At 53.9% G+C, this 24948-nt stretch overlaps 2 protein-coding genes across 15 annotated transcripts in view; one reads left to right on the plus strand and one right to left on the minus strand.

Annotated features, from left to right (window-relative positions):
• The window catches only part of IKBKG (inhibitor of nuclear factor kappa B kinase regulatory subunit gamma), a 57388-nt gene extending 51042 nt beyond the window's left edge, over positions 1–6346 (minus strand). For 7 of the 11 annotated variants that reach the window (XR_011463167.1, XR_011463168.1, XM_070365542.1 and 4 more), the window contains exon 1: positions 1307–1691. The gene's annotated coding sequence lies outside the window, so the exon portion shown is untranslated. The other 4 variants (XM_070365537.1, XM_070365538.1, XM_070365544.1 and 1 more) reach the window with 4 other exon arrangements.
• G6PD (glucose-6-phosphate dehydrogenase) lies at positions 1784–18572 on the plus strand. 4 transcript variants are annotated; one of them, XM_070365534.1, is made up of 14 exons: positions 1784–1979; positions 2839–2966; positions 9358–9447; positions 10028–10065; positions 10140–10248; positions 10688–10905; positions 16080–16238; positions 16324–16449; positions 16767–16860; positions 17211–17397; positions 17496–17731; positions 17822–17898; positions 18027–18119; positions 18253–18572. In XM_070365534.1, exons 1-14 carry the CDS (start codon positions 1868–1870, stop codon positions 18341–18343), a joined length of 1758 nt encoding a protein of 585 aa, XP_070221635.1. In that variant the 5' UTR covers positions 1784–1867; the 3' UTR covers positions 18344–18572. The 4 variants fall into 4 exon arrangements, with proteins under 4 accessions (XP_070221635.1, XP_070221637.1, XP_070221636.1 ...); XM_070365535.1 differs by lacking the exon at positions 1784–1979 and adding an exon at positions 2105–2252; XM_070365536.1 differs by lacking the exon at positions 9358–9447 and having other exon boundaries at positions 1789–1979.
• The last annotated feature ends 6376 nt before the right edge of the window (positions 18573–24948 follow it).

The following is a 24948-nucleotide window of genomic DNA, read 5'->3' on the forward strand; positions in this document are numbered from 1 at the left end:
TACATAGAGACAGAAAGACTAGTGGATGCTTAGAGCAGGGGTAGATGGGGTGGTGAGAGTGATGGCTGAAGTTCATGGGGTTTCTTTTTGGAGCGATGAAAATGTTCTGGAATTAATGGTGATGGTTGTGCAAGTCTGTGAATGCACTGAAAAACCAGTGAACTGTATACTTTAAATGGGTGATTTGTGAGGTATGTGAATTAATTAAAAATATCCACGAGTTCATAACTGTTGAAGCTGGGAAGTGAGTACATTGAATTTACTAGACTATTATACTTTTCTACACCTTTGAAATTTTACACAATAAAATGATAAGAGCAACATCACTGTTCACATAATTATTGTAATAACCTCCTAAAAGCCACCCGGCTCCTACACATGCCACCCCCATAGTCAGTTCTCCCCACCGCGCCAGACCAGTCAGCCTGAAAGGTGATTCTGATCACATCCCTCCTCTGCTGGGATTCCCTACAATGGTTCCTTGTTGCCGATAGCTTAAAACCCAAAGTCTCTACCACCATGTACAAGGCCGTGCGCTATCTGTTCTCCCATTAAAGTGAAAGTCGCTCAGCTGTGTCCAACTCTTTGCGACAGTCCATGGAATTCTCCAGGCCAGAATAATGGAGTGGGTAGCCTTTCCCTTCTCCAGGGGATCTTCCAAACCGAGGGATCGAACCCAGGTCTCCTACATTGCAGGCGGATTCTTTACCAGCTGAGCCACCAGGGAAGCCCAAGAATACTGGAGTGGGTAGCCTATCCCTCCTCCAGCGGATCTTCCCGACCCAGGAATCAAACCGGCTCCCACTCTAAGTATTCCTTCGCTCACTCTACTCCAGGTATAGCGGCCTCGTTACTGAGTTCCTCGAACATGTCAGGATGGCCCATTCATCCTCAAGTCAGAAATGATACGAGGTCCGGGAGACATTTATCGTTTTGCAAAGGAGCAAAATGATGCACATGAGGTAAGATACTTAGCTGGCAAGTCATATTTGACGCCTTTTTAAAGAACTTTAACCTGAAATGCACAGATGATGAATAGAAAATGTCTCCGACCTAGAAGAGTCATTCACAAACTAGGGGTGTGGTCAGACTCGGCGCTGGCGGAGAAAAGAGAGGCGGAAACAAACCCGCTCGCCGCCAAAGTAACCTGAGTCCTCAATCGGCCTGCCTCCGCCGGTGCTCTGGAAGTGCGCAGCAGAACCCGGCCGGACCGAATAGGAGGGGGAAGCCTGGTCATCCGGGGAGGGGATGTCGGTGGCGGCAGAACGCCCACCAATGGTACCCTGTCTTCGGAAGAGGGCCACACCTGTCAGCTGAGTCGGTCCGACGTGAGAAGGGCGGGAACGGCGGGCCCCGAGCGTTCCTCGGACCCCCGGCGCTCCGAGAAAGTCCGAGTTCCGCTGTAGCCCTTCCCTTCTCCCGCTGCCAACTTCTCACATCCGGCTTCCGGTGTCTAAGCTGTGGCATCCGGAAGTAAAACGCTCAGGTCCCGCCCCTGCCTGGCCGGCCGGCGGAAGTTAGAAGGGAGGCTGCCCAAGCCGGAAACCTGAACCCGCCAGCCTTGGTTGGCCCGCGGGGCATTCCCCAGTAATTAGCGTCGCGACCTGCATTCCCTCTTGTCTCTCCGGCAGGGCCGTCCCCCCTCCCGCTAGGGTTGGAACCACAACGAGGCTATTATCTAATAGGGCTGGTTTGACCTGCTCCGGCGACCGGTCCGGCGAGGGGACGGAGCTGCAGAAGACCCCACCCACCAACAGGGTCAAGGGGCAGGGTCAAGCAGCTGGCGGAAGTGGAGGCCTGCGCGAAAGCGCAGGACCTCCCCGCCCTGCGCCGAAAGCCAGACTCTAGGGGCGGGGTCGGGCCAGGGATGGGGACGCGGGCGAGCTGCGGGGAGCTGCAGGCGGACTCGCGAGGTAGCGGGGACACGGCACAGCCGCAGCCGAGACAGCAGGCGGCCCGCGGCTCAGCGGCCGGCGCAGGTGCTCGAGGGGCAGGGCGGGCCAGGGCTGGGGCCTCCACGGGGTGGTGCCCGGCCTGGCCGGGATGCGCGCGCACCTGCCCGCGCCCTCGACCTTCCCCGCCCCACGAGGGAGGGGCCCGAGGAGGCCACACCCCCGTATCTCGCCTGAGGCCGGTCAGCTCAGCCCAGGTTCCCGCCCCCGCCAGTTAAATGGGCCGGCGGGGCACAGCCCGGGGAAACGGCCGGGGACTCGGGGTCTGCGGGTGTGACGGGCGAGAGCAGCGAAGCACAGGTAACCGAGTGGGCCATCGCGGCGCTGCGAGGCACTTTGATTGCCCAGACTTGGGAACGAGGCAAAATCCAGAGGGCCTAACCGATCTGGTACCCTGAGTTGCCCTCATGGGACCCCCGAGGAGACGGAGACCCCGAGAGGGCCAGGGACTTGCTGGGGGTCTGCCCAGCGTGGCAGGAGGAGGGCTGGAGCGACACTCCCATCAGCTGCACTACCTCACATGCTCCAGCTCATTGTAGAGTTTCTGCCTGCATCCTGGGCGACATGGTCTTAGGCAGATCATACGCTGCTCCAGCGGAGTTTTACTCAGTCGCCCCAGAGCTGAGGCCCTAGTAAGAATCCAGTAATGCTTTGGGTCATTTTGTAATATACACCACAGAAGAAGGTTGCCCAGAGAGGATGGCTGGAGCCCAGGGCCAGCAGTTTCTAATTTCCCGAACATCTTGCTCCCCGGGTATTCACAGTCAGTGGTTTCAGTAATGAAACATAAGCTGGAGGAGAGCCCAAAGGACTCCTCCAGAAAGGGGCCAGCTTCTCAGTGCTCCTCTCAGCTTCTGCCTTGTCAACTGAGTTTTTCTTTCACTAGAGAGCGCCATGGCAGAGCAGGTGGCTCTGAGCCGGACCCAGGTGTGCGGGATCCTGCGAGAAGAGCTGTACCAGGGTGATGACTTCCATCAGGCCGATACGCACATCTTTATCATCATGGGTGCATCGGTGAGTCTCCCCTACCAAACCCCACAGCTTAAACGCAGCAGAAGGGACCTCAGGGTGCCGGTGCTTTCCCAACTGCTTGCAGCTGGGCCCTTCGGGCTCTTGCCCCTGCTCAGGGGCCACTGTCAACCCGTTACCACCCAGTGTATACACACCGTGAGGCATTTCTGAAGTCCGTGTGTAGCCATTGAGTGTAGACCTCTGTCCTGGAGCTGGGAGGCCCTTCGGGACTGTCTGGTTGGACTTCCTCCTCCACAGGGGAGACAGAGAGGTAAACAGGGGAAGCAGTCCATTCCAGAAGGGTGTTTTCCAAACATGTTTCTGACTTGACAGATGTCACACAGTCATTGCCAGAGGTAGGATCCAGGGCCCGATCTGTACCTTGTCTGTCTACCCTCAAGGTTGCCAAAGACACACACTTGACCCTTCTTGAAACCCCATCTGTTTGCCCCAACTTCCAAGGCCTCTCAAGGAGCTGAGACCAGCCCCATTGTCCAGCCAGTGGAACTGCCACTTTTCTGTGATCAGAAAGGCCAGATACTAGAAGCAAAGGCAGAAACAGCGTGCTGACCATACATGTCGGGGGTGGTGGAACATGAGAGGATTGGTGGGTCCTCAGAGAGCCATGACCGGTCCCCCTGACTAAAAGCACTCTCTCCATGTGCCACATGGAAATAAGATTGACCCGGTGGCAAGACATGAGAAAGGGCTGGAACACTGTCGACATTTCATCTCAAAGGGAAACTTTTCACCCTGGACGGGACCAAGAATCCGCTCCCCGGGATTACGAGCATCTCTGGTGGTGACTTACTGTATAAACCTGAAGCGAGAGTTCTACCAAGCTAGTGAGCTCTTGACAGGGCAGGCATGGTCTCTCTGTCCCTTCCACACCCCTGTCCCTTCAGCTCTGGAGGAATTCGATTCTTCATTCATGTATCATAACAGGTCACCGCCCTTTGCAGAATGTGCTTCCTGCCGGTTGTGTGATTCTGGTCAGAATTTGGAAAAAGAGCCAGAATGCAGGGCTTTGTGGGTGAGGAGGGCTGTGCCACTGGGAGGGAAGGGAAGGCCGCCCGAAACTCTCCCCTGACCATCTTATCACCCCAAGACTGTAGGATGCCCAGTAGGGGCGCACAGGGGGCGGCTTAGCCCCTACCCTGGCCCCAGCCTCGTCCCTCGAGGTGCCAGAAAGATTAACACCTGGGACTAGGTCCAAGAAATAGGTTGACAAAGAAAGTTACTCAGGATTATTTTTCCTCCTTCCCCCATCCCCATCCCAGCATGTCCCAAGACACTCCAGCAGAGGATCCCTGACTTCAGTAAATGGCCTATGACCCTAGACCCTCAACTCCGATTAAACACCTCACTGAGAGCAACCAAGTGTGTTCTGTGGCCTGGGCCAAGTGTCTCCTCCTCTCTCAACCCCACAGTCTCCACTTGGCAATGGAAGTCTTTGGAGTATCAAGGGGCCCTGGGGTTCTGTTGAGCTCATTCGGTGACTCCTCCCTGCCTTCATGTGTGGCGGCCTTGGCATTGGGCAACACTGTTTCTTTGCAATCCGAGCAGTTCCCCTTTGCTCTTCTCTGCTCTGAGAGCAATCAGCAGAGGCTTCTAGGGCAGAAAGGGGAAGTGCCTGCTGCAGCCGGCGGGACGGCGGAGGGGGGCGGGAGTAGAGCCTGTTTTTTTGTTGTTGTTTTGTTTCTCCCGTTACTGCTGGGATGTGTGGGAGGCAGGCAGGCAGCAGAAACCTGCTACTCCGGGAGACCAAGGAGTTCACAGCACAGTAGGCACCTGCCCTGAGGCCCCCCACGCCCCACTCCCCACCATGGGAGCCGTGCCTGGGGGCTGGGCCCCAAGGTGAGTGTGTGTGACAGCAAACACTGCCAGGCCTTCATGCCCCAGGCCTTGGGAGGCTCCAAGGCCTGCAGAGCCAGGGCCTTGGAGCGGAGCCTGCAAGTGCAAAAAGGATGAGCTGTCCTCCGCGCCTCTCCTCCCTGCCGGCTTTGCCCAACCCGCACCCAGGCGCCTAAGTTCCGCCCTGTCCGAAGGCCGGCTGAGGAGTTACCCGATGGCCTTGCAGCTGCAGCCGCTCCCTGCTCCCTCCTCCAGACTCCCACCCTCGGTAGGAGGGCAGTGGAGGTACTTACAGGACTGGTCCGGAGGCCTCTGGAACCCAAGAACCCCATTTCTCCTTCCAGACTGGTGTTGAGAGAGGAACCCTGGGCCTGCCAGGCTCGAGCCACTCTAATCCCCAGTGGAAACAGAGCAATTGAGATGAGAGAAAGAACAGGCTAAGGAGCCCCCTCGGGCAGAAGTGGCTCCCTGCAGGGTCTGCAGGGTGGTCTTTGCCTCTGGGCCTCAGTTTCCCCGTCTGGGCCATGGGCTCCATGAGTGCTCCAGGGCCCATCCCAGAGATGGGGTCCCGCAAGGGCTGAGCAGGAGGACCCGGGCCCTCTCTCCTCGGGGGGTGTTTCTGGGCTGCCTCCCCTCCTGGGGTGATAAGATTCCTGCTGTGTCACAGTGACTCTGGCGCTCCCCCAAAGGGCTTATGAGTCATGAGCCCCACGGCCTAGGAGGGAGGCCAGGCAGATCCTTGACTCGAGGGGATTGAGCCCACCCCGGTCTCCCAAGTTCTACTGCCGCGTGCTCTACCCTAACACCCTGGATACTTGAGATAAGATTGCGGTGCAGGCCAGATGCGGCAGCAGGCCGCATCCTGCTGCTAAGCCACCATGTGGCCCCAGACTCCTCCAGACCCCATGAGCACTGTGCTCTTGGCCCACGGTACTTCCGGCAGAGCAATCGAGCCCAGGCCACTGGGTAGGGGGCCCTCCTAGGCCTCTGCGCCCCCGCCGCAGTCTGGGTCCTACCTCACTCCTCCCTTGGGTGAGTGACTCAGAGCCCTGGGCCGCTGGTGGCAGGGCTGAGCTGAACAAGGCGAGCAGGTTCCACCCCTTGCTAATCCCAAAGGAACCTGTGAGGGCAGTCAGCTATGGGGCACTGTGACTCAGCAGACAGGACACTAGCCCACTGGAATTTGATCAGAAGCAAACATTCCTCTGGGCCAGGAGGTGCTCACTGACGGGGGATTGATGGCTTCTCCTGCCAGATCCCCACAACAGGAGGTGGGTAGCGGAAAGTGGGCACTGCTGGGCACTGGGAGGAGAGGGGCCACAGGGGTTGCAGCTGGGCTCCAGGGAGACCCCAGCTGGGGGTCAGACACCGACCTTGAAGCGCTGTTATCTCCAGTCTTCCCAGGGAAGGTGGTCGGCAAGACAGGTCCCTGCTCCAGAGCCTTTGGCAATCAGTTCTGAGCGGCTGTCAGACAGGGTCAAGGGCTGCGACACAGAGCACCCTGGTTTGGGAACCACCCACTGGAGCACTCCAGGTTCTGCTAGAGCCCGGAGGTGGCAGAGAAATACTGGCCCATGTGGGCTGGGCACTAGCCAAGACCTGGGCCAGAGCAGACACATGGACTTGTCCACGTGTGGATGTTGGCTCGGCCCAGGAGACGCAGAGTGAACCCACAAATGGGAACTGAGCATGCAAGCCTCAAAAGTGGCCTGCCCTTGCCCCCAGCCAGAGGAGGACTTGCCCACCTAGTAGCTCCCCAACTACCTTCCTCATGGCCTGTCTAGGGGTGCAGATTGCAATCAGTTCTTGTCCTGCAGCTCCTCTCTGCAACAGTCCACCGATGTGACCACATCCAGTGCTGACATGACTCTTAAACGGTCATTTTGCCCTGAAGACTCAGGTCCTCACCCCTGGAGGTGGTTTTCCTGCCCAGTGCGAGACTAGCAGCTCTGCCCAGCAGCCCTTGCTGATTACAGGGCAGGGGGCATGAGAGGGCACCTGCTCTGCACCCACGCCATACCCAGGCTCACCACCTCTTCCACCCACAGTGGAGAATTCCTTTGTCAGGTCACCAAAAGCAAGCAGGTGGCCGTGGCTACAGCAGCTAAACCAGCCTGGAGAGAAGGGACTGGGTGACTTCGTGCGATGACAACATTGTTGCTCACAGTTGCTGTGTCTTCACACACTTGCCATTATCTTGGAAAGTTTCACATGGTCAACGGCAAGTGCGATACGCAGCCAGGGCCGCCCACTGTCTGCTCAGTTGTTCTTTTCAGTCTTTTCATTTGTAGGCAACATTCGCACACATCGAAAGACATCTCTGTCCAATCGGTTCTGACCTTTATAACCAGAGACAACGTTTCCATCTCCCCAGCCAGTCCACCTCCTGCTCTGAACTCTCACTTATGTCACTGTGGCTGCTTTGCCTTTTCTAAAGCTTCCCTTAAATCAACTCAAGGTGTTCAGTCTTGTGTGTCCAGCATTCTGGTTCTGAGAATTGCTTGTGCTGAGTAGGTCACTGGCTTGTCCCTTTTTTCTTGGTTTGTAATCTTTGTTCTTGCCCCCTGCACAGCTTGCAGGATCTTCGTTCCCCTACCAGGGATCAAACCCGCAACCCCCTGTGGTGGAGTCCTAACCACTGGACCACCAGGGAATCCCCCTGGCTCATCCCTTGGTGTTGCTGAGTGGGTGTCCCACTGTGTGGATATCCAGCTTGTCCATCTCCTGTTGATGGCCTTTCACTGTGTCCCAGCTCAGGGCTATTGGGAATTATGGCTGCTGTGAACCTTGGTGCAAGTGTTTGCTCCACACCACCTCCAACACCAGATGGCATTAGTTTTTTCAGATTACAACCTTCTGGTGAAGGTCAAGCTGGATCTCACTGTGGTTTAATTTGTATTTTTCTGACAACTGGTCATCTTGAACACTTTCTTGTGTGTTAAGTAACCATTGATTTTTCTTGTTGTGAAGTATGTGGTCAAGCCTTTACTGATCTTGAATTCTTTTCTTGTTTTGTTGTACAGTGGGTTTTTTTCTTTTTAATTGACCTTTTTAACCACGTTCAAGGTACTAACCAGTGGCATTTAACACATTTCATGATATCGAGGGGAGTGGGTTATATATTCTAGATTCTACATCTGGTGAATCTTTTCTCCCAGTCTGTGGCTTGTCTATTCATCTTGTTTTTTTCCCAATTCATCCTCTTAATAGTGTCTTATGATGACCAGGAGTTTCTAATTTTGCTCAAGCCTTCATTCATCCATTTTTCCAGTTACTGCATTTTGTGTCCTAGCTAAGAAATCTGTTTCTACTCCCATCTATTAACTTTTTCAAACCTAAAATCTCATTAATTGTAATAATTTTCATAAATCTTGGTTTCAAGTGGTTTTCTTTTTTTAAATGGACAGGTGGTCAGCTAGAGACCAGGCCTGCGTGACACTTTCTTCCCCACCTTGTCATGTTTCTTGTTCTCTGCCTGCTGCTGGTGGGGCTTCTGGTGGGGTGTTGAGTAAAGAACTGAAGACAGGCCCTCTTTTCTTGCTTCTGGTTGTTGAAAGAGGATTATTTCAACGTTTCTCTACAGTATATGATGTTTGTGGAGTTTTAACAGGGGCTGCTTAGCAAGGTGAGAAAGTTCCCTTTTATGCCTAGTCTGGGAAGAGGTCCTATCATGCTAGGTATCGAAATTTTCTGGAACATTTAATCTCCATCTGGTGAGTTTTAACAAGGTTCCTAGATTAAAAACTCTAAAGGAGTAGACTTATGGCTTAGAGCTTTTTTCCTCTAATCTGTTCATGTAGTGAATGTTAATGACTTTTTTTTTCTTTTCAATATCAAACCAAGCTTTCACTTGCAGGATGATCCCAACTTAGTTAGGACATACTCCATGTTTGACATTGCAGGGTTGGGTTTGCTGGTATCTCCTGCAGAATTGTTTGCACCTGTATCTGTGTTCATGGATGAGACAGGCTTGGGACCACCTGTGCGCATTTCTCAGACTCTCTGGCCGCAGGGTCCTGGGGCCACCACACGGCTTGGCAAACACTCCCCAGTCAGGCTTTGCCTCTGAATGGCAGTCTCCGTGGCATTTTGTGAGACCTATTAGCAGAGCTGTCTCTGTAAGGGACAGTTGTCAGGGGCCAGGCTGGGCTTGCTGGGAAGGGTGTGAATGCCATTCTGTCTCCTTAATGACCATTGCCTCCCTAGGTCACTCATTTCATTGTGGTATGTTGGAATTTTCCAGAAAAGTGTCCATTTCATGTAACTTACCAGATGTGGGATAAGGTCGTTCACAGAACCCTCTGCGGTCTTTCCTGTCAGTAGTTTTGTCCCACTGCCCCCATGATTCTTGGTGCCTTTTTAAAAAGCAATCTTTCCCAGGGGACTGTTTGAATTAATTTAATTAGTCTTTTTCAAATACCAAGATGGGGCTTTGTTGAGCTATTCTTTTGGCTTGTTTTCCATTTTATTCATTTTTACTTTGCAGTGTTTCCTGCCTTGTGATTTGTTTGGCTTTTAAATTCTGCTGTCCTTTTTCTAGGGCTTCCCTGGTGGCTCAGTAGTAAAGAATCTGCCTGCAATGCAGGAGACTCGGGTTCAATCCCTGAGCCAGGAAGATCTCCTGGAGGAGGTAACGGCTACCCACTCCAGTGTTTTTGCCTGGAGCATTCCATGGACAGCAGAGCCTGGCAGGCTGCAGTCCATGGGGTCGCAAAGAATCAGGCATGACCGAGCAACGATGGATGGTCCTTTTTCGAACTTTTTCAGTTGAACGCTGAGTTCATCAGCTTCGAGCCATTCTTTTATTTGCTAACATAAGCATTTAAAGTCATGCCTCAGTTTTGTCGCATGCTACTTCCAATGCCATTCAATTCCAGTGAGTCTAGGGTTTTCTTTAGCCCATGAGCTCTTTAGAAGCAAGCTTCTTGTGTTGGCTTTGGTTTTGCCCATTCAACCATAAGATGAGTCTGTGGATCGTGGGACCAGCGGGTTAATGGGGTACCTCCTGGCCAGCGCGAGGTCTCTTTCCCTTAAGGTGCCCCCCAGCAATGTGTGGGCACTCCAGGCCAGGGTCAAGGGCTAGACTGGGCCCCAGTTCAAGCGGCTCAGACTATACACAGTGGGCAGGACAAGCATGCGCAGGTTTACCCCCATGGGGGTGATCTGGGGTATGTCCTCAGCTCCTAACCACGCCTGTTTCTCTGCCACAGGGGGACCTGGCCAAGAAGAAGATCTACCCCACCATCTGGTAAGCCTGTGTCCCCACTACCCTCTGTGGCCCCGCGCCCCCTCGCCCTTGCCACAGCCATGCTCTGCCCTCAGGTGGCTGTTCCGAGATGGCCTTTTGCCCGAAGACACCTACATCGTGGGCTATGCCCGCTCCCGCCTCACAGTGGCTGACATCCGCAAGCAGAGCGAGCCCTTCTTCAAAGTGAGTGGCTTCTGGGGTCTCGGCAGGTGGCACACACCACCACCCCCCGTCCCATCACAGAGGCCCTTCGTCCTGCCCCTCCTGTGCCAGGCCACCCCCTCCCTGGCACCTCCCAGCCCCCTGTGACTTGGGCTTACCACTTCCTTCCCACTGTACCCTGTGACCTCTCAAACATGGAGATACCTGCCTTCTCTCAACACATGGTACTTAGGTGGCATGACTTTGGAGAGACAGCTTTCTCCCAGGTCCCAGTTGGCTGGACTCTGGCTTCTGTCTTAGGGCATTGAGGCCCCCACCCCCACCCCCATGGGCGTGCTGGAGCTGTGAGTGACCCCAGTGCGAGGCTAGGATGGCTGACCTCTCAGGAAGCCCGCTCTGCCTATGGGCTCACAGGAGAGCAAGGGCAGGAAGCCAAGATGCTTGTGTCCGTGTTGCCCAGGCTACCCCGGAGGAGAAGTCCAAGCTGGAGGAGTTCTTTGCCCGCAACTCCTACGTGGCCGGCCAGTACGATGACACTGCCTCCTACAAGCGCCTCAACAGCCACATAAATGCCCTTCACCAGGGCACACAGACCAACCGCCTCTTCTACCTGGCCTTGCCCCCGACTGTCTATGAGGCTGTCACCAAAAACATCCATGAGACCTGCATGAGCCAGACGTAAGGCTGGTCTTTGTCCCTACCTTCCTGCCTCCAGGGTGTGCCCTACCCTGGTGTGACCTGCCCCAGCAAGCTAAGCAGAGCCCCCAGGGCCAACCGGTCTGCTGCTGCTGCTGTTAAGTCGCTTCAGTCATATCCGACTTTGTGCGACCCCATAGATGGCAGCCCAGCAGTCTCCTCTGTCCCTGGGATTCTCCAGGCAAGAACACTGGAGTGGGTTGCCATTTCCTTCTCCAGTGCATGAAAGTGAAAGGTGAAAGTGAAGTCGTTCAGTCGTGCCCGACTCTTAGTGACCCCATGGACTGCAGCTTACCAGGCTCTTCCGTCCATGGGATTTTCCAGGCAAGGGCACTGGAGTGGGGTGCCATTGCCTTCTCCGGCCAACCGGTCTAGGGAGTCTGAAAAAGATAGATGCCCCTGGTTTGTTACTTCCATGAATTCAGTCTATGGAGAATGGGCATTTTCTGTTTTCTGGAAGTTTCCCAAAAATGCTCACACCCGTATTTACCATCCAGTTCAGTTCAGTTCAGTTCAGTCGCTCAGTCGTGTCCGACTCTTTGCGACCCCATGAATCACAGCACGCCAGGCCTCCCTGTCCATCACAAACACCTGGAGTTCACTCAGACTCATGTCCATCGAGTCAGTGATGCCATCCAGCCATCTCATCCTCTGTTGTCCCCTTCTCCTCCTGCCCCCAATCCCTCCCAGCATCAGAGTCTTTTCCAATCAGTCAGCTCTTCACATGAGGTGGCCAAAGTACTGGAGTTTCAGCTTCAGCATCATTCCTTCCAAAGAAATCCAGGGCTGATCTCCTTCAGAATGGACTGGTTGGATGTCCTTGCAGTCCAAGGGACTCTCAAGAGTCTTCCCCAATACCACAGTTCAAAAGCATCAATTCTTCAGTGCTCAGCCTTCTTCACAGTCCAGCTCTCACATCCATACATGACCACAGGAAAAACCATAGCCTTGACTAGACGGACCTTTGTTAGCAAAGTAATGTCTCTGCTTTTGAATATTCTGTCTAGGTTGGTCATAACTTTCCTTCCAAGGAGTAAGCGTATTTTAATTTCATGGCTGCAGTCACCATCTGCAGTGATTTTGGAGCCCCAAAAAATAAAGTCTGACACTGTTTCCAGTTTCCCCATCTATTTCCCATGAAGTGATGGGACCGGATGCCATGATCTTAGTTTTCTGAATGTTGAGCTTTAAGCCAACTTTTTCACTCTCCTCTTTCACTTTCATCAAGAGGCTTTTTAGTTCCTCTTCACTTTCTGCCATAAGGGTGGTGTCATCTGCATATCTGAGCTTATTGATATTTCTCCCGGCAGTCTTGATTCCAGCTTGTGTTTCTTCCAGTCCAGCGTTTCTCATGATGTACTCTGCATGTAAGTTAAATAAGCAGGGTGACAATATACAACCTTGACGTACTCCTTTTCCTATTTGGAACCAGTCTGTTGTTCCATGTCCATTTCTAACTGTTGCTTCCTGACCTGTATACAGATTTCTCAAAAGGCAGGTCAGGTGGTCTGGTATTCCCATCTCTTGAAAAATTTTCCACAGTTGATTGTGATCCACACAGTCAAAGGACTTGGCATAGTCAATAAAGCAGAAATAGATGTTTTTCTGGAACGCTGTTGTTTTTTCCATGATCCAGCGGATGTTGGCAATTTGATCTCTGGTTTCTTTGCCTTTTCTAAAACCAACCTGAACATCAGGAAGTTCACGGTTCACGTATTTCTGAAGCCTGGCTTGGAGACCTTTGAGCGTTACTTTACTAGCATGTGAGATGAGTGCAGTTGTGCGGTAGTTTGAGCATTCCTTGGCATTGCCTTTCTTTGGGATTGAATGAAAACTGACCTTTTCCAGTTCTGTGGCCACTGATGAGTTTTCCAAATTTGCTGGCATATTGAGTGCAGCACTTTCACAGCATCATCTTTCAGGATTTGAAATAGCTCAACTGGAATTCCATCACCTCCACTAGCTTTGTTCGTAGTGATGCCTTCTACGGCCCACTGGACTTCACATTCCAGGATGTCTGGCTCTAGGTCAGTGATCACACCATCGTGATTATCTGGGTCATGAAGATCTTTTTTGTACAGTTCTTCTGTGTATTCTTGCCACCTCTTTTTAATATCTTCTGCTTCTGTTAGGTCCATACCATTTCTGTCCTTTATCGAGCCCATCTTTGCATGAAATGTTCCCTTGGTATCTCTAATTTTCTTGAAGAGATTTCTAATCTTTCCCATTCTGTTGTTTTCCTCTATTTCTTTGCATTGATCACTGAGGAAGGCTTTCTTATCTCTTCTTGCTATTCTTTGGAACTCTGCATTCAGATGCTTATATCTTTCCTTTTCTCCTTTGCTTTTCGCTTCTCTTCTTTTCACAGCTATTTGTAAGGCCTCCCCAGACAGCCATTTTGCTTTTTTGCATTTCTTTTCCATGGGGATGGTCTTGATCCCTGTCTCCTGTACAATGTCACGAACCTCATGCTATAGTTCATCAGGCACTCTATCTATCAGATCTAGGCCCTTAAATCTATTTCTCACTTCCACTGTATAATCATAAGGGATTTGATTTAGGTCATACCTGAATGGTCTAGTGGTTTTCCCTACTTTCTTCAATTTAAGTCTGAATTTGGTAATAAGGAGTTCATGATCTGAGCCACAGTCAGCTCCCAGTCTTGTTTTTGTTGACTGTATAGAGCTTCTCCATCTTTGGCTGCAAAGAACATAATTAGTCTGATTTCGGTGTTGACCATCTGGTGATGTCCATGTGTAGAGCCTTCTCTTGTGTTGTTGGAAGAGGGTGTTTGCTATGACCAGTGCATTTTCTTGGCAAAACTCTATTAGTCTTTGCCCTGCTTCATTCTGTATTCTAAGGCCAAATTTGCCTGTTACTCCAGGTGTTTCTTGACTTCCTACTTTTGCATTCCAGTCCCCTATAATGAAAAGGACATCTTTTTTGGGTGTTAGTTCTAAAAGGTCTTGTAGGTCTTCATCGAACCGTTCAACTTCAGCCTCATCAGCGTTACTGGTTGGGGCATAGACTTGGATTACTGTGATATTGAATGGTTTGCCTTGGAAACGAACAGAGATCATTCTGTCGTTTTTGAGATTGCATCTAAGTATTGCATTTCGGACTCTTTTGTTGACCATGATGGCTACTCCATTTCTTCTGAGGGATTCCTGCCCGCAGTAGTAGATATAATGGTCATCTGAGTTAAATTCACCCATTCCAGTCCATTTCAGTTCGCTGATTCCTAGAATGTCGACATTCACTCTTGCCATCTCTTGTTTGACCACTTCCAATTTGCCTTGATTCATGGACCTGACATTCCAGGTTCCTATGCAATATTGCTCTTTACAGCATCGGACCTTGCTTCTATCACCAGTCACATCCACAGCTGGGTATTGTTTTTGCTTTGGCTCCATCGCTTTGTTCTTTCTGGAGTTATTTCTCCACTGATCTCCAGTAGCATATTGGGCACTTACTGACCTGGGGAGTTCCTTTTTCAGTATCCTATCATTTTGCCTTTTCATACTGTTCATGGGGTTCTCAAGGCAAGAATACTGAAGTGGTTTGCCATTCCCTTCTCCAGTGGACCACATTCTGTCAGATCTCTCCACCATGACCCGCCCGTCTTGGGTTGCCCCATGGGCATGGCTTAGTTTCATTGAGTTAGACAAGGCTGTGGTCCTAGTGTGATTAGATTGACTTGTTTTCTGAGTATGGTTTCAGTGTGTTTGCCCTCTGATGCCCTCTTGCAACACCTACCATCTTACTTGGGTTTCTCTTACCTTGGACCTTGGACGTGGGGTGTCTCTTCACGGTTGCTCCAGCAAAGTGCAGCCGCTGCTCCTTTCCTTGGACGAGGGGTATCTCCTCACAGCCGCCCTTCCTGACCTTCAACATGGGATAGCGCCTCTAGGCCCTCCTGCGCCCGCGCAGCCACCACTCCTTGGATATGGGGTTGGTCCTCCCGGCCGCCGCCCCTAGCCTTGGGCGTGGGGTAGCTCCTCCTGGCCACCGCCCCTGACCTCGGACTTGGGTAACTCTTCTCTGCCGTTCATGCGCCGTTGCAGCCTGGCACTCTCGGCCGCTGCCCCTGATCTCGGACGTGGGGTAACTCCTCTTGGCCGCCACCCTTCGGGCATGGGGTCCTCCCGGCTTCTGCCCCTGACCTCGGACGTGGGGTAGCTCCTCTCGGCCATGCTCAGTGCGCCAGTCGCAGCCGCCGTCACGCATCCAGATCCCTATATAGACCCTCAGAGTCAGCTCCCCAGAAATCCCACTGTCCCTGGCAGCAGTCCCGACTAACACTACAAGGTGGCAGTGTTGCTCCACGAAACTTTTTCACTGGTGCTGGCTTATTCTCAGGCCCTCAGCACTTCCCACGGTCCCGTCGACCACCACCAGGGGGCGGTGTTGCTCCACGGAACTCTGCTTCCTGTGACGCAGTAGCTCCTGCGTGCTTGCTTATGTCCCCCAAACCAGGACCATGTCTGTTCCACTTTGTCCAAGGTTTGGATGTGGAATGGCCACATTAACTCTCCGTTAGGATAAAGGGGGCTTCCCTTGTAGCTCAGTCGGTAAAGCATTTGCCTGCAGTGCAGGAGACCCAGGTTTGATCCCTGGGTGGGGAAGATCTCTCGGAGAAGGAAATGGCAACCCAGTCCAATATCCTTGCCTGTAAAATATGGACAGAGGAGCTTGGTGGGCTGCAGTCCATGGGGTCGCAAAGAGTCAGGCACAAGTGAGCGACTAACACTTATTTACTTCCCCACGTTTAAACCCTTGGGGGGAGCTATGCCTTTGTCATCCCCTCCCCCTATTTTCCCACTAGCTCAGGGCACCCCCAGACCCTGCAGGAACCCTGCGTTGCCAGGAGGGAGCAGAGAGGGCAGGAGGTGCTCCTCCCAGTCGCCAGCCAGTCAGGCTAGAAGGCTTCCGAGGAAGCTCTGAGCCTAGCCCCAAGGGCTGGGAATTAGAAGGGGTGTCCTCTGGGCAGAGGCCGGAAGAGACCCAGCCCTGCAGAACTTGGCTGGCCCAGCTGACTGTTGAGAGGAGGCAGGGAGTCTCTGCCTTCACTCTCTAGGGAAGGGAGGGTGGACGGGGATGGGATGCTGAGCCATGCCCCACCCCAGGGAGGGTGATGTAGTTCTGGGTTGTCACAGAGGCTGGAACCGCATCATCGTGGAGAAGCCGTTTGGGAGGGACCTGCAGAGCTCCAACCAGCTGTCCAACCACATCGCCTCCCTGTTCCACGAGGACCAGATCTACCGCATTGACCACTACCTGGGCAAAGAGATGGTCCAGAACCTCATGGTGCTGAGGTGCGCTGGGGCAGGGGTTGGGGGCCAGGGGTCCTGGGCCGCCCCCCTCCGATGCACAGTCAGCCTCCGTGTGCCCCTCCCCCAGGTTTGCCAACAGGATCTTCGGGCCCATTTGGAACCGGGACAACATCGCCTGCGTCATTCTCACCTTCAAAGAGCCCTTTGGCACTGAGGGTCGTGGGGGCTACTTTGATGAATTTGGGATCATCCGGTGAGAGCCTGACTCCCTTATCTGGGGAGGTGGGCACAGGCACCATCCCACTTCCCCTGCAGGTCCCCCCGCCCCGCTCTGGGCTCCTGGACCCTGATGTTCAAGTTGGGCAGCATGAGTGTCCGAGCAGTCAGTGGGGACTGTAAAGGGTGGGGTCACTGTCTTCTGTCTTTCCTCAAGGGGACCTGGCAGACACTGGGGATCAGGAAGGAAGCTCACTGCTTGTTGCTGGAAGGCCGACTTTGAGGCCCTGAATGCCGGGAAGGTGGCCGACGAGGGGCGAAGGGAGCTCATGCCTCACTCCTTCTTGCCCCTAGGGACGTGATGCAGAACCACCTCCTGCAGATGCTGTGTCTGGTGGCCATGGAGAAGCCCGCCTCCACTGACTCAGATGACGTGCGGGATGAGAAGGTGGGTGGGGCCGCCCCCTCCCTGCCCAGCCCCCTTTCCTTAGCCACCCATCCTGAGCACCAGGTGCCCTGGGCCAGGAGGCAGGCAGCCTGTCAGAGAACTGGCAGGGCCATGCAACCGAGCTTCTCCTGGAGAAGAACCGAGGGTGGGGTGAGGTGGTCCCAGAGGGCCCTTGCGGGATGGAGCCTGAAGCCCGGCTCTGGCAGCAGGAGCAAAGCTGCACGCGGGACACCTACTGACTATCAGGGCCACTCGCCCATCCAGGAAGGCCACCCCTGGGCGTTAACATGGCTCCCTGGTGCCCGGTGTCCTCTTTACCCAAGGGGCCTGTCTTCCTGGCTCTCCTGCAGGTCAAGGTGCTGAAGTGTATCTCAGAGGTGCAGGCGAGCAACGTGGTCCTGGGCCAGTATGTGGGGAACCCTGACGGAGAGGGGGAGGCCACCAAAGGGTACCTGGATGACCCCACGGTGCCCCGCGGGTCCACCACAGCCACCTTTGCGGCCGCCGTCCTCTATGTGGAAAATGAGCGCTGGGACGGTAGGTGGCGCCGCCATCCCGTGGGGATGGGAGCCGGCCCCTGCAGCCAGCCAAGCGCTCCCCAAAGCCTGCTGTGTCCATCCCCCGTCTCCTCACAGGGGTGCCCTTCATCCTGCGCTGCGGCAAAGCCCTGAACGAGCGCAAGGCCGAGGTGCGCCTGCAGTTTCGTGACGTGGCCGGGGACATCTTCCGGCAGCAGTGCAAGCGCAACGAGCTGGTAATCCGCGTGCAGCCCAACGAGGCCGTGTACACCAAGATGATGACCAAGAAGCCTGGCATGTTCTTCAACCCCGAGGAGTCGGAGCTTGACCTGACCTATGGCAACCGATACAAGGTGGGCACTCGCCCACCCCCTGGGCAGGGGCGGCAGCCCAGGGCTCCACAGGGCTCAGCACCTTGGTGACACCCTGTGGCCCGCCCACAGAACGTGAAGCTCCCTGACGCCTACGAGCGCCTCATCCTGGACGTCTTTTGCGGGAGCCAGATGCACTTCGTGCGCAGGTGAGGAGAGGCACCCCCCTCGCCCTCCCTCCTCCCCCGCCCCCTCTCCATCCCCCTCTCCATCCCCCTCTTCGTCCCCCTCCCTCCGTGGTCATACTGGCCTCCCATCCCCACCCCTGTCCCTTCAGTGATGAACTGCGGGAGGCCTGGCGGATCTTCACTCCACTGCTCCACCACATCGAACGCGAGAAGGCCCGGCCCATCCCCTACGTGTACGGCAGGTACGTCTATGCAGAAGGTGCGGCGGACAAGACGGGGTGTGGATCGGGGGGTGACGGGAGTGGAGGGGGGGCGAAGGGGGACCCTGTGGCTCAGGGCTCCCTCACCGCTCCCCACTGCCTGTCCCCCTGCCAGCCGGGGCCCTGTGGAGGCAGACGAGCTGATGAAGCGTGTGGGCTTCCAGTACGAGGGCACCTACAAGTGGGTGAACCCCCACAAGCTCTGAGCCGGCCCCCCTCCTGTGCGCCCTGGGCCTGCCCACCTCTCTCGCTCCACACCCCCTCCCACCAGACCCAGCTCCAGAGGACTCGGGACCACTGCCCCCAGCCCCACATTCCTGCCCTGGGCTGGGGCCACCCCCCACCCACTCCTCGGCCCAGTCGCATTCCTCGGCCAGCCAGCACTGTGACCCCACCCGCACCCGACCCCAGCCAGCCTGTATCCCCGGGACTGAGCCCCCCCCCCCACCCCACCGCCCGGAGCAAGGAAGAGGAGGGCTATAGTTGGGGAAGACAGGGGCAAGGTCCTCAGAAGGCCGAGAATGGGCCCCCTGCACCCCCAGTCTCAGCGCCATTCCACATTCCTGGTCCCCCCACAGAAGGGACGTTCACGCCACCCAGTGCCCTCCCTGCGCTGGGCCCTCCAAATGTCCGTGTGCCCCCCAGGCCCCCCATCACCATAACTCAGCACTCCACAACCACCCCGTCTCACTCCTACAGCACCCCCCACCCCCCGCCCCAAGGTGGCACCCTCACCACCAGAAAAGCAAAAGCAGCAAAGTGCCATTAAATCAGCAAACTAAGCCACCCGGCTCTGGGTCCTTTCTTGCCTCCTGCGACCGTGGAAGGGCACCCCTGTGGCTGCCTGCCCACCTGCCCTGTCCCCACCATCGGCTTGCCCCAACACCCACTTCCCTTGACCACCAGATTGGGTGGGCACGTGGATTACCTCCACCCCAACCGAGCCGTGGGATCTTGTCAGAAGACCACTTGTGGCACAAGAACAGGTCATGTTCCTTTCATTCATTTCCCCCCGCCACGACAAAGTATTTAGGAAGGAGTGGCTAAGGGACTTGGGGACATAAACCAAGGGGGACAGGCGAGTCCAGGGCACACAACAGTCTGGCACCACGGAGTGGTACACAGCTGGCCTTCGCGCCTGAGACCAAGAGCAGGCGCCCTCCAGGGGATCTGCTGGCTTCCTTGAGCCTGGCTGCCTCTGGCTCCATCTTCACATAAGCTTCTCCCTTGACCAGGACACCAGTCATCCTGGACTGGAGGCCCAATCTCCCCCAGAATGACCTTAATCTCAACTAGCCAGATTATCTCTGCACATGCCTCATTGCTGAACAAGGGCACAAGAGTCCAGGTGAGCCTGCCCCCCAAAGGCAGTGCCCCCCCGGGCGTCTGTCCAGCCTTTTCCCTCGACCAAGCATCAGGAAGGGGGCTGCAGCCGCTCCTGTGGTCCCCGCCCTGGGCCTGAGTTCTGGGACGTGTGGCTAACCCAAAACAAACATACAGGATGCTCCTCGTTTGCCGGGATGTTTCATGGAGGGACCAAGCCAGCCACCCAACATGTGACCTGAGCAGGCAAGGTCCACTCCACAGGTCCCCGCGGCTGGCAGGGCTCAGGGGTCATGGAGCCAGGGAGGTCTGTGACCGCGGGGCCAGGCCCGTAGGCTGTTTGTTGGTAAGAGCTTGGCCACCATGGCTCCTCACTTGAGCTTGGGCTATGTAGGGAGACCACCAGGTTCACGTGGACCTAGATTGAGCAGAAAAGGACTTGCTGGGCTAGGGACAGCTGGAATCCAGACCCATGGTGCCTTCAGGTCCGCATGGAGCAGCTGAGAAAGCCCCTTGTGGACATTTGGGCTTCATTTGGGGTGGGGACGCTGGCCTTGGTTCTCTTCCCTGTGCCGGTGGCCTGGGGAAGGGGCAGTGAGTCCTTCGTTCTAATGCTCTGGCTCCTGCATAGCTACAAAGAGTCCTGTCCTGTCCTGGATGCTATGGGGCAGCTGTGTGCCCACAAAGGCCAGACGCTGTGCTTAGTCGTTCAGTCATGTCTGATTCTTTGCGACCCTGTGGACTGTAGTCCGCCAGGCTCCTCTGTCCATGGAATTCTCCAGGCCAGAACACTGGAGTGGGTTGCCATTCCCTTCTCCAGGGGCTCTTCCCCACCCAGGGATCCAACCACGGTCTCCGGCATTGCAGGCGGATTCTTTACCATCTGAGCCACCAGGGAAGCCCTCAGGAGAAAAAGCAAAGAAACAAAAGAGCCTTTCTTGACCCCGCTGGGGTCTTTGTGCTCAGGGACCCCTCACACAGCTCCACAGACACCTACAGACTTTGGGGGACCCAGTAGAGCTGAGTTCTGGGGAGAGTCATCCCAAGCCCCTTGGAAAGCCTTCTGGCATGGCATCACTGAGTGGGACACTTAACAGCGTGGAGGATCCATGTAGGGCCAGGAACCGGAAATGGAGGAGAGACTAAGCTCTTCCTGGACTCCCAACATGTGATGACTACGTGGGAGCAGGGAGGGCAGGGTGGGGACCCCCAAGCTGATCCTCTCTGAGTGTCCCCACCATGACAGAGGGCCCAGGCTAGAGAAGTTAGTGGACAGCTCAGATCTTGGTGCTACCCTGTGGCAGAGATGAGAGGGCCCTGGTGAGGATGCTCAACTATCACCGGATGCCCAGTGCCAATGAAGGACAGACATGAAGGACCTGAGAAGGACAGTAGCTGTAATCTCAGCTCTAGGAGCTTGCAATGCAAAAGAGGCATGAGGTCCTGGTTGTTGTTCATTCACTCAGGCATGCCCAACTCCTTGAGAATGCATGGACTGCAGCACGCCAGGCTTCCCTGTCCTTCACCATCTCCCGGAGTTTACTCAAACTCGTGTCCATTGAGTCGGTGATGCCATCCAACCATCTCATCCTCTGTCGTCCCCTTCTCCTGTCCTCAGTCTATCCTAGCATCAGGGTCTTTTCCAATGAGAAAAGGCTCTTTGCATCAGGTGGCCAAAGTATTGGAGCTTCAGCTTCAGCATGAGTCCTTCCAATGAGTATTCAGGGTTGATTTCCTTTAGGATGCACTGCTTTGATCTCCTTGCTGTCCAAGGGATTCTCAAGAGTGTTCTCCAGCACCACAGTTTGAAAGCATCAATTCTTTGGCACTCAGCCTTTGTTATTGTCCAAGTCTCACATCTGTACATGATTACTGCAAAAACCATAGCTTTGACTAGATGGAACTTAGTCAGCAAAGTGATGTCTCTGCTTTTTAATACTCTGTTTAGTTTTGTCATAGCTTTTCTTCCAAAGAGCAAGCGTCTTTTAACTTCATGGCTGCAGGCACCATCTGTAGTGATTGTGGAGCCCAAGAAAATTGTTGGTCCCTGTTTGCATTGTTTCCCCATCCATTTGCCATGAAGTGATGGGACCAGATACCATGATCTTAGTTTTTTGAATGTTGTTTTAAGCCAGCTTTTTCACTCTTCTCTTCCAGCCTCATCAAGAGGCTCTTTAGTTCCTCTTCTCTTCCTGCCATAAGAGTGGTGTCATCTGCATATCTGAGGTTATTGATATTTCTCCCAGCAGTCTTGATTCCAGCTTGTGATCCATCCAGCCTGGCATTTCTCATGATGTACTCTGCAAATAAGTTAAATAAGCAGGGTGGCAATATACTGCCTTGACATACTCCTTTTCCTATTTGGAACCAGTCTGTTGTTCCATGTCCAGTTCTAACTGTTGCTTCCTGACCTGCATACAGGTTTCTCAAGAGGCAGGTCAGGTGGTCTGGTATTCCCATCTCTTTAAGAATTTTCCAGTTTGTTGTGATCCATACAGTCAGAGGCTTTAGCATAGTCAATGAAGCAGAAGTAGATGTTTTTCTGAAATTGGCTTTTTCTATGATCCAAAAGATGTTGGCAATTTGATCTCTGGTTCCTCTGCCTCTTCTAAATCCAGCTTGTACATCTGGAAGTTCTAAGTTCACATACTATTGAAACCTAGCTTGAAGGATTTTGAACATTACTTTGCTAGCATATCAAATGAGAGCAATTGTGCGGTAGTTTGAGCATTCTTTGGCATTGCCTTTCTTTGTGATTGGAATGAAAACTGACCTTTTTCAGTCCTGTGGCCACTGCTGAGTTTTCCAAATTTACTGGCACATTGAGTGCAGCACTTTCACAGCATCATCTTTTAGGATTTGAAACAGCTCAACTGGGATTCCATCACCTCCACTCACTTTGTTCATTGTCATGCTTCCTAAGGCCCACTTGACTTCACACTCAAGGATGTCTGGCTCTAGGTGAGTGATCACACCATCGTGGTTATCTGGGTCACTAAGACCTTTTTGTATAGTTCTTCTGTGTATTCTTGCTACCTCTTCTTAATATCTTCTGCTTCTGTTAGGTCCATACCGCCTCTGTCTTTTATTGTGCCCATCTTTGCATGAAATGTTCCCTTGGTGTCTCTAATTTTTTGAAGAGATTTCTAGTCTTTCCCATTCTATTGTTTTTCTCTTTCCTTGCATTGTTCACTTAAGAAGCCTTTCTTACCTGTCCTTGCTATTCTTTGGAACTCTGCGTTCAATTGAGTATATCTTTCCCTTTCTCCTTTACTGGTTCCGGTTAAGAGCATTCAACTGTCACCTCCATTCCAGGTGCCTACAAGGAGGCACAAGATTGAAGGGGGGGACCCTGTAAGGACAGTCACTGGTCCCCTCATCTCTGAATAGTCCTTAGGGCCTCACTGAGTCACACCTTTGTACCTACTCTGGCAGTGGCAGAGGTGGCATTGGGTGAGGGCATTCAACTGTCACTGGCAACCCAGTTGCCTAATCTAGGGTCCAGGCAAGAGGTCCCGTGTAAGAACAGGCACCTGTCACCTCAGCTCCGGGTGCCTACTGGGGAGTAGAGGCAGGAGATGCCAGCACAAGGGCATGAGCACAGAGGTCCCCGTGAGCCCTGTCACTTGACAACTCCGCATGCAGCGTCTGCACAGAGAAGGCAATGAGGGATTGGCTGAGAGCACGGGTTCTGGGTGCCCACAGTTGGCACGAGGAGCCAAGCAAACACCGGGAACTAGCACTGCGGCTGTGGGAGCTGCCCTGCGGATGAGCAGGAGGGCCCAGAGGAGACATTCTGCACTGGGGCGCGTGACTTGCGAGGGTCTCATCCTCTCTTAAGTCCCCGTCGAAAAATATTCCCAGAGAAACAAAGCCGCCCACTGAAGCACAGAAGACTGGGGAGGAGTCCTGGGCCTCTGGCCCTGCACCAGTGTGGTTTCCCTGGGGTTGATGAATGTGTCATTGGGCCCTCAGGAGGACTCATTAAACCAGCGTTTCCAAAATGTCTGCTCTGAGAAAGACGTAAACAGTGTCCTCTAAGCACTAGCAGTCTCCCTGCTGCCTGGTGCCTGGCTGGCAGCTCCAGGGAGGGACCAGCCACCAGCTTCATCTATTGGGCACCACAACACCCAGCATTGCAGGAAAGACCACTGAGGGAGGGCATGGTGCCCAGGGCTTGGTACTCACAGACAGGTGTTGTTGTCCAGTCAGTCATATCTGACTCTTTGCAACCCCATGGACTGCAGCATCCCAGGTTTCCCTGTCCTTCACCATCTCCCGGAGGTTGCTCAAACTCCATTGAGTCGGTGATGCCATCCAACCATCTCATCCTCTGTTGTCCCCTTATCCTCCTGCATTCAATGTCCCAACATCAGGGTCTTTTCCAGTGAGTCAGTTCTCCACATCAGGTGGCCAAAGTAGTGGAGCTTCAGCTTCAGCATCAGTCCTTCCAATGAATATTTAGGACTAATGTCCTTTAGGATTTTCTGGTTTGATCTCCCCGCAGTCCAAGGGACTCTCAAGAGTCTTCTCCAGCACCACAGTTCAAAAGCATCAATTCTTTGGTGCTCAGCTTTTTTTATAGTCCAACTCTAACATCCATACGTGACTACTGGAAAAACCATAACTTTGACTAGATGGACCTTTGCTGGCAAAGTGATGTCTCTGCTTTTTAATACTAGTCTAGGTTTGTGATAGCTTTTCTTCCAAGGAGCCAGCGTCTTTGAATTTCATAGCTGCAGTCAACATTTGCAGTGATTTTGGAGCCCAGGAAAATAAAGTCTATCGCCGTTTCCATTGTTTCCCCATCTATTTGCCATGAAGTGATGGGATCGGATGCCATGATCTTACAGATAGCAAATAGTCAGTACTATGTGATCCCAAATACTAATCGCTGACAGCTGCAGCAGGGGCCTGAAACATCACCTTGATCTTGTAGGGAGAAGGGGGGGGGGGGGGGGAGTGTTGTGGATGCCATTGTAGAAGTTCCTGGATGCTAACCAGAGCTCTGTCACGGCCTAGCTCTATCAACTTTCTCTGGTATTTTTGGTTCTTTCCTTAGGGAATTTTCCCATAAGTGAGGTCATTGGGTCAAAGGGCATGGATGTTTCAGTGGTTCTCACGCCGCCGGGCTGCAGACGTCCCAGACCAATGGGTTCAGGCTACAGGGTGGCCCCAGCTCTCCCAGCCCCGGGGGAGCGGTGATGAGGGTGCCCCGGGCGGTGTCCGGGGTGCCTTCCTGAAGGAGGCTGGGGGAGCAGGCAGGAAGTAAGCGCGTGTGAGCGTGCCGCTCTCTGGAAAACAGACTGGTGAGCGGGGAGGCCGCTCAAGGCTGAGCCTGCTGGCTCCTGGATCATCGCATCCCGCTATTTCCCCGGACACGCCTCTGTTACTCCGTGTTACGAAAACGTACAGATTTAAACGTTGAAAGAATTTCTCATTACGCCCCGGGATCCCGCCGCCCGTTTGTAGGGTTCGGATCTGAGCG

Source organism: Bos mutus, chromosome X (assembly GCF_027580195.1).
Source record: "Bos mutus isolate GX-2022 chromosome X, NWIPB_WYAK_1.1, whole genome shotgun sequence".
NCBI lineage: Eukaryota > Metazoa > Chordata > Mammalia > Artiodactyla > Bovidae > Bos > Bos mutus.

Excerpts from the sequence above, each read along its gene's own strand:
- G6PD (XM_070365534.1), top strand. The coding sequence starts at position 1,868 with ATGGGGACGCGGGCGAGCTGCGGGGAGCTGCAGGCGGACTCGCGAGGT. Across the intron at positions 16,239-16,323 it reads CAGAACCTCATGGTGCTGAG|GTTTGCCAACAGGATCTTCG; the intron begins GTGCGCTGGGGC and ends CCCCTCCCCCAG. Across the intron at positions 16,861-17,210 it reads ATGACGTGCGGGATGAGAAG|GTCAAGGTGCTGAAGTGTAT; the intron begins GTGGGTGGGGCC and ends GCTCTCCTGCAG.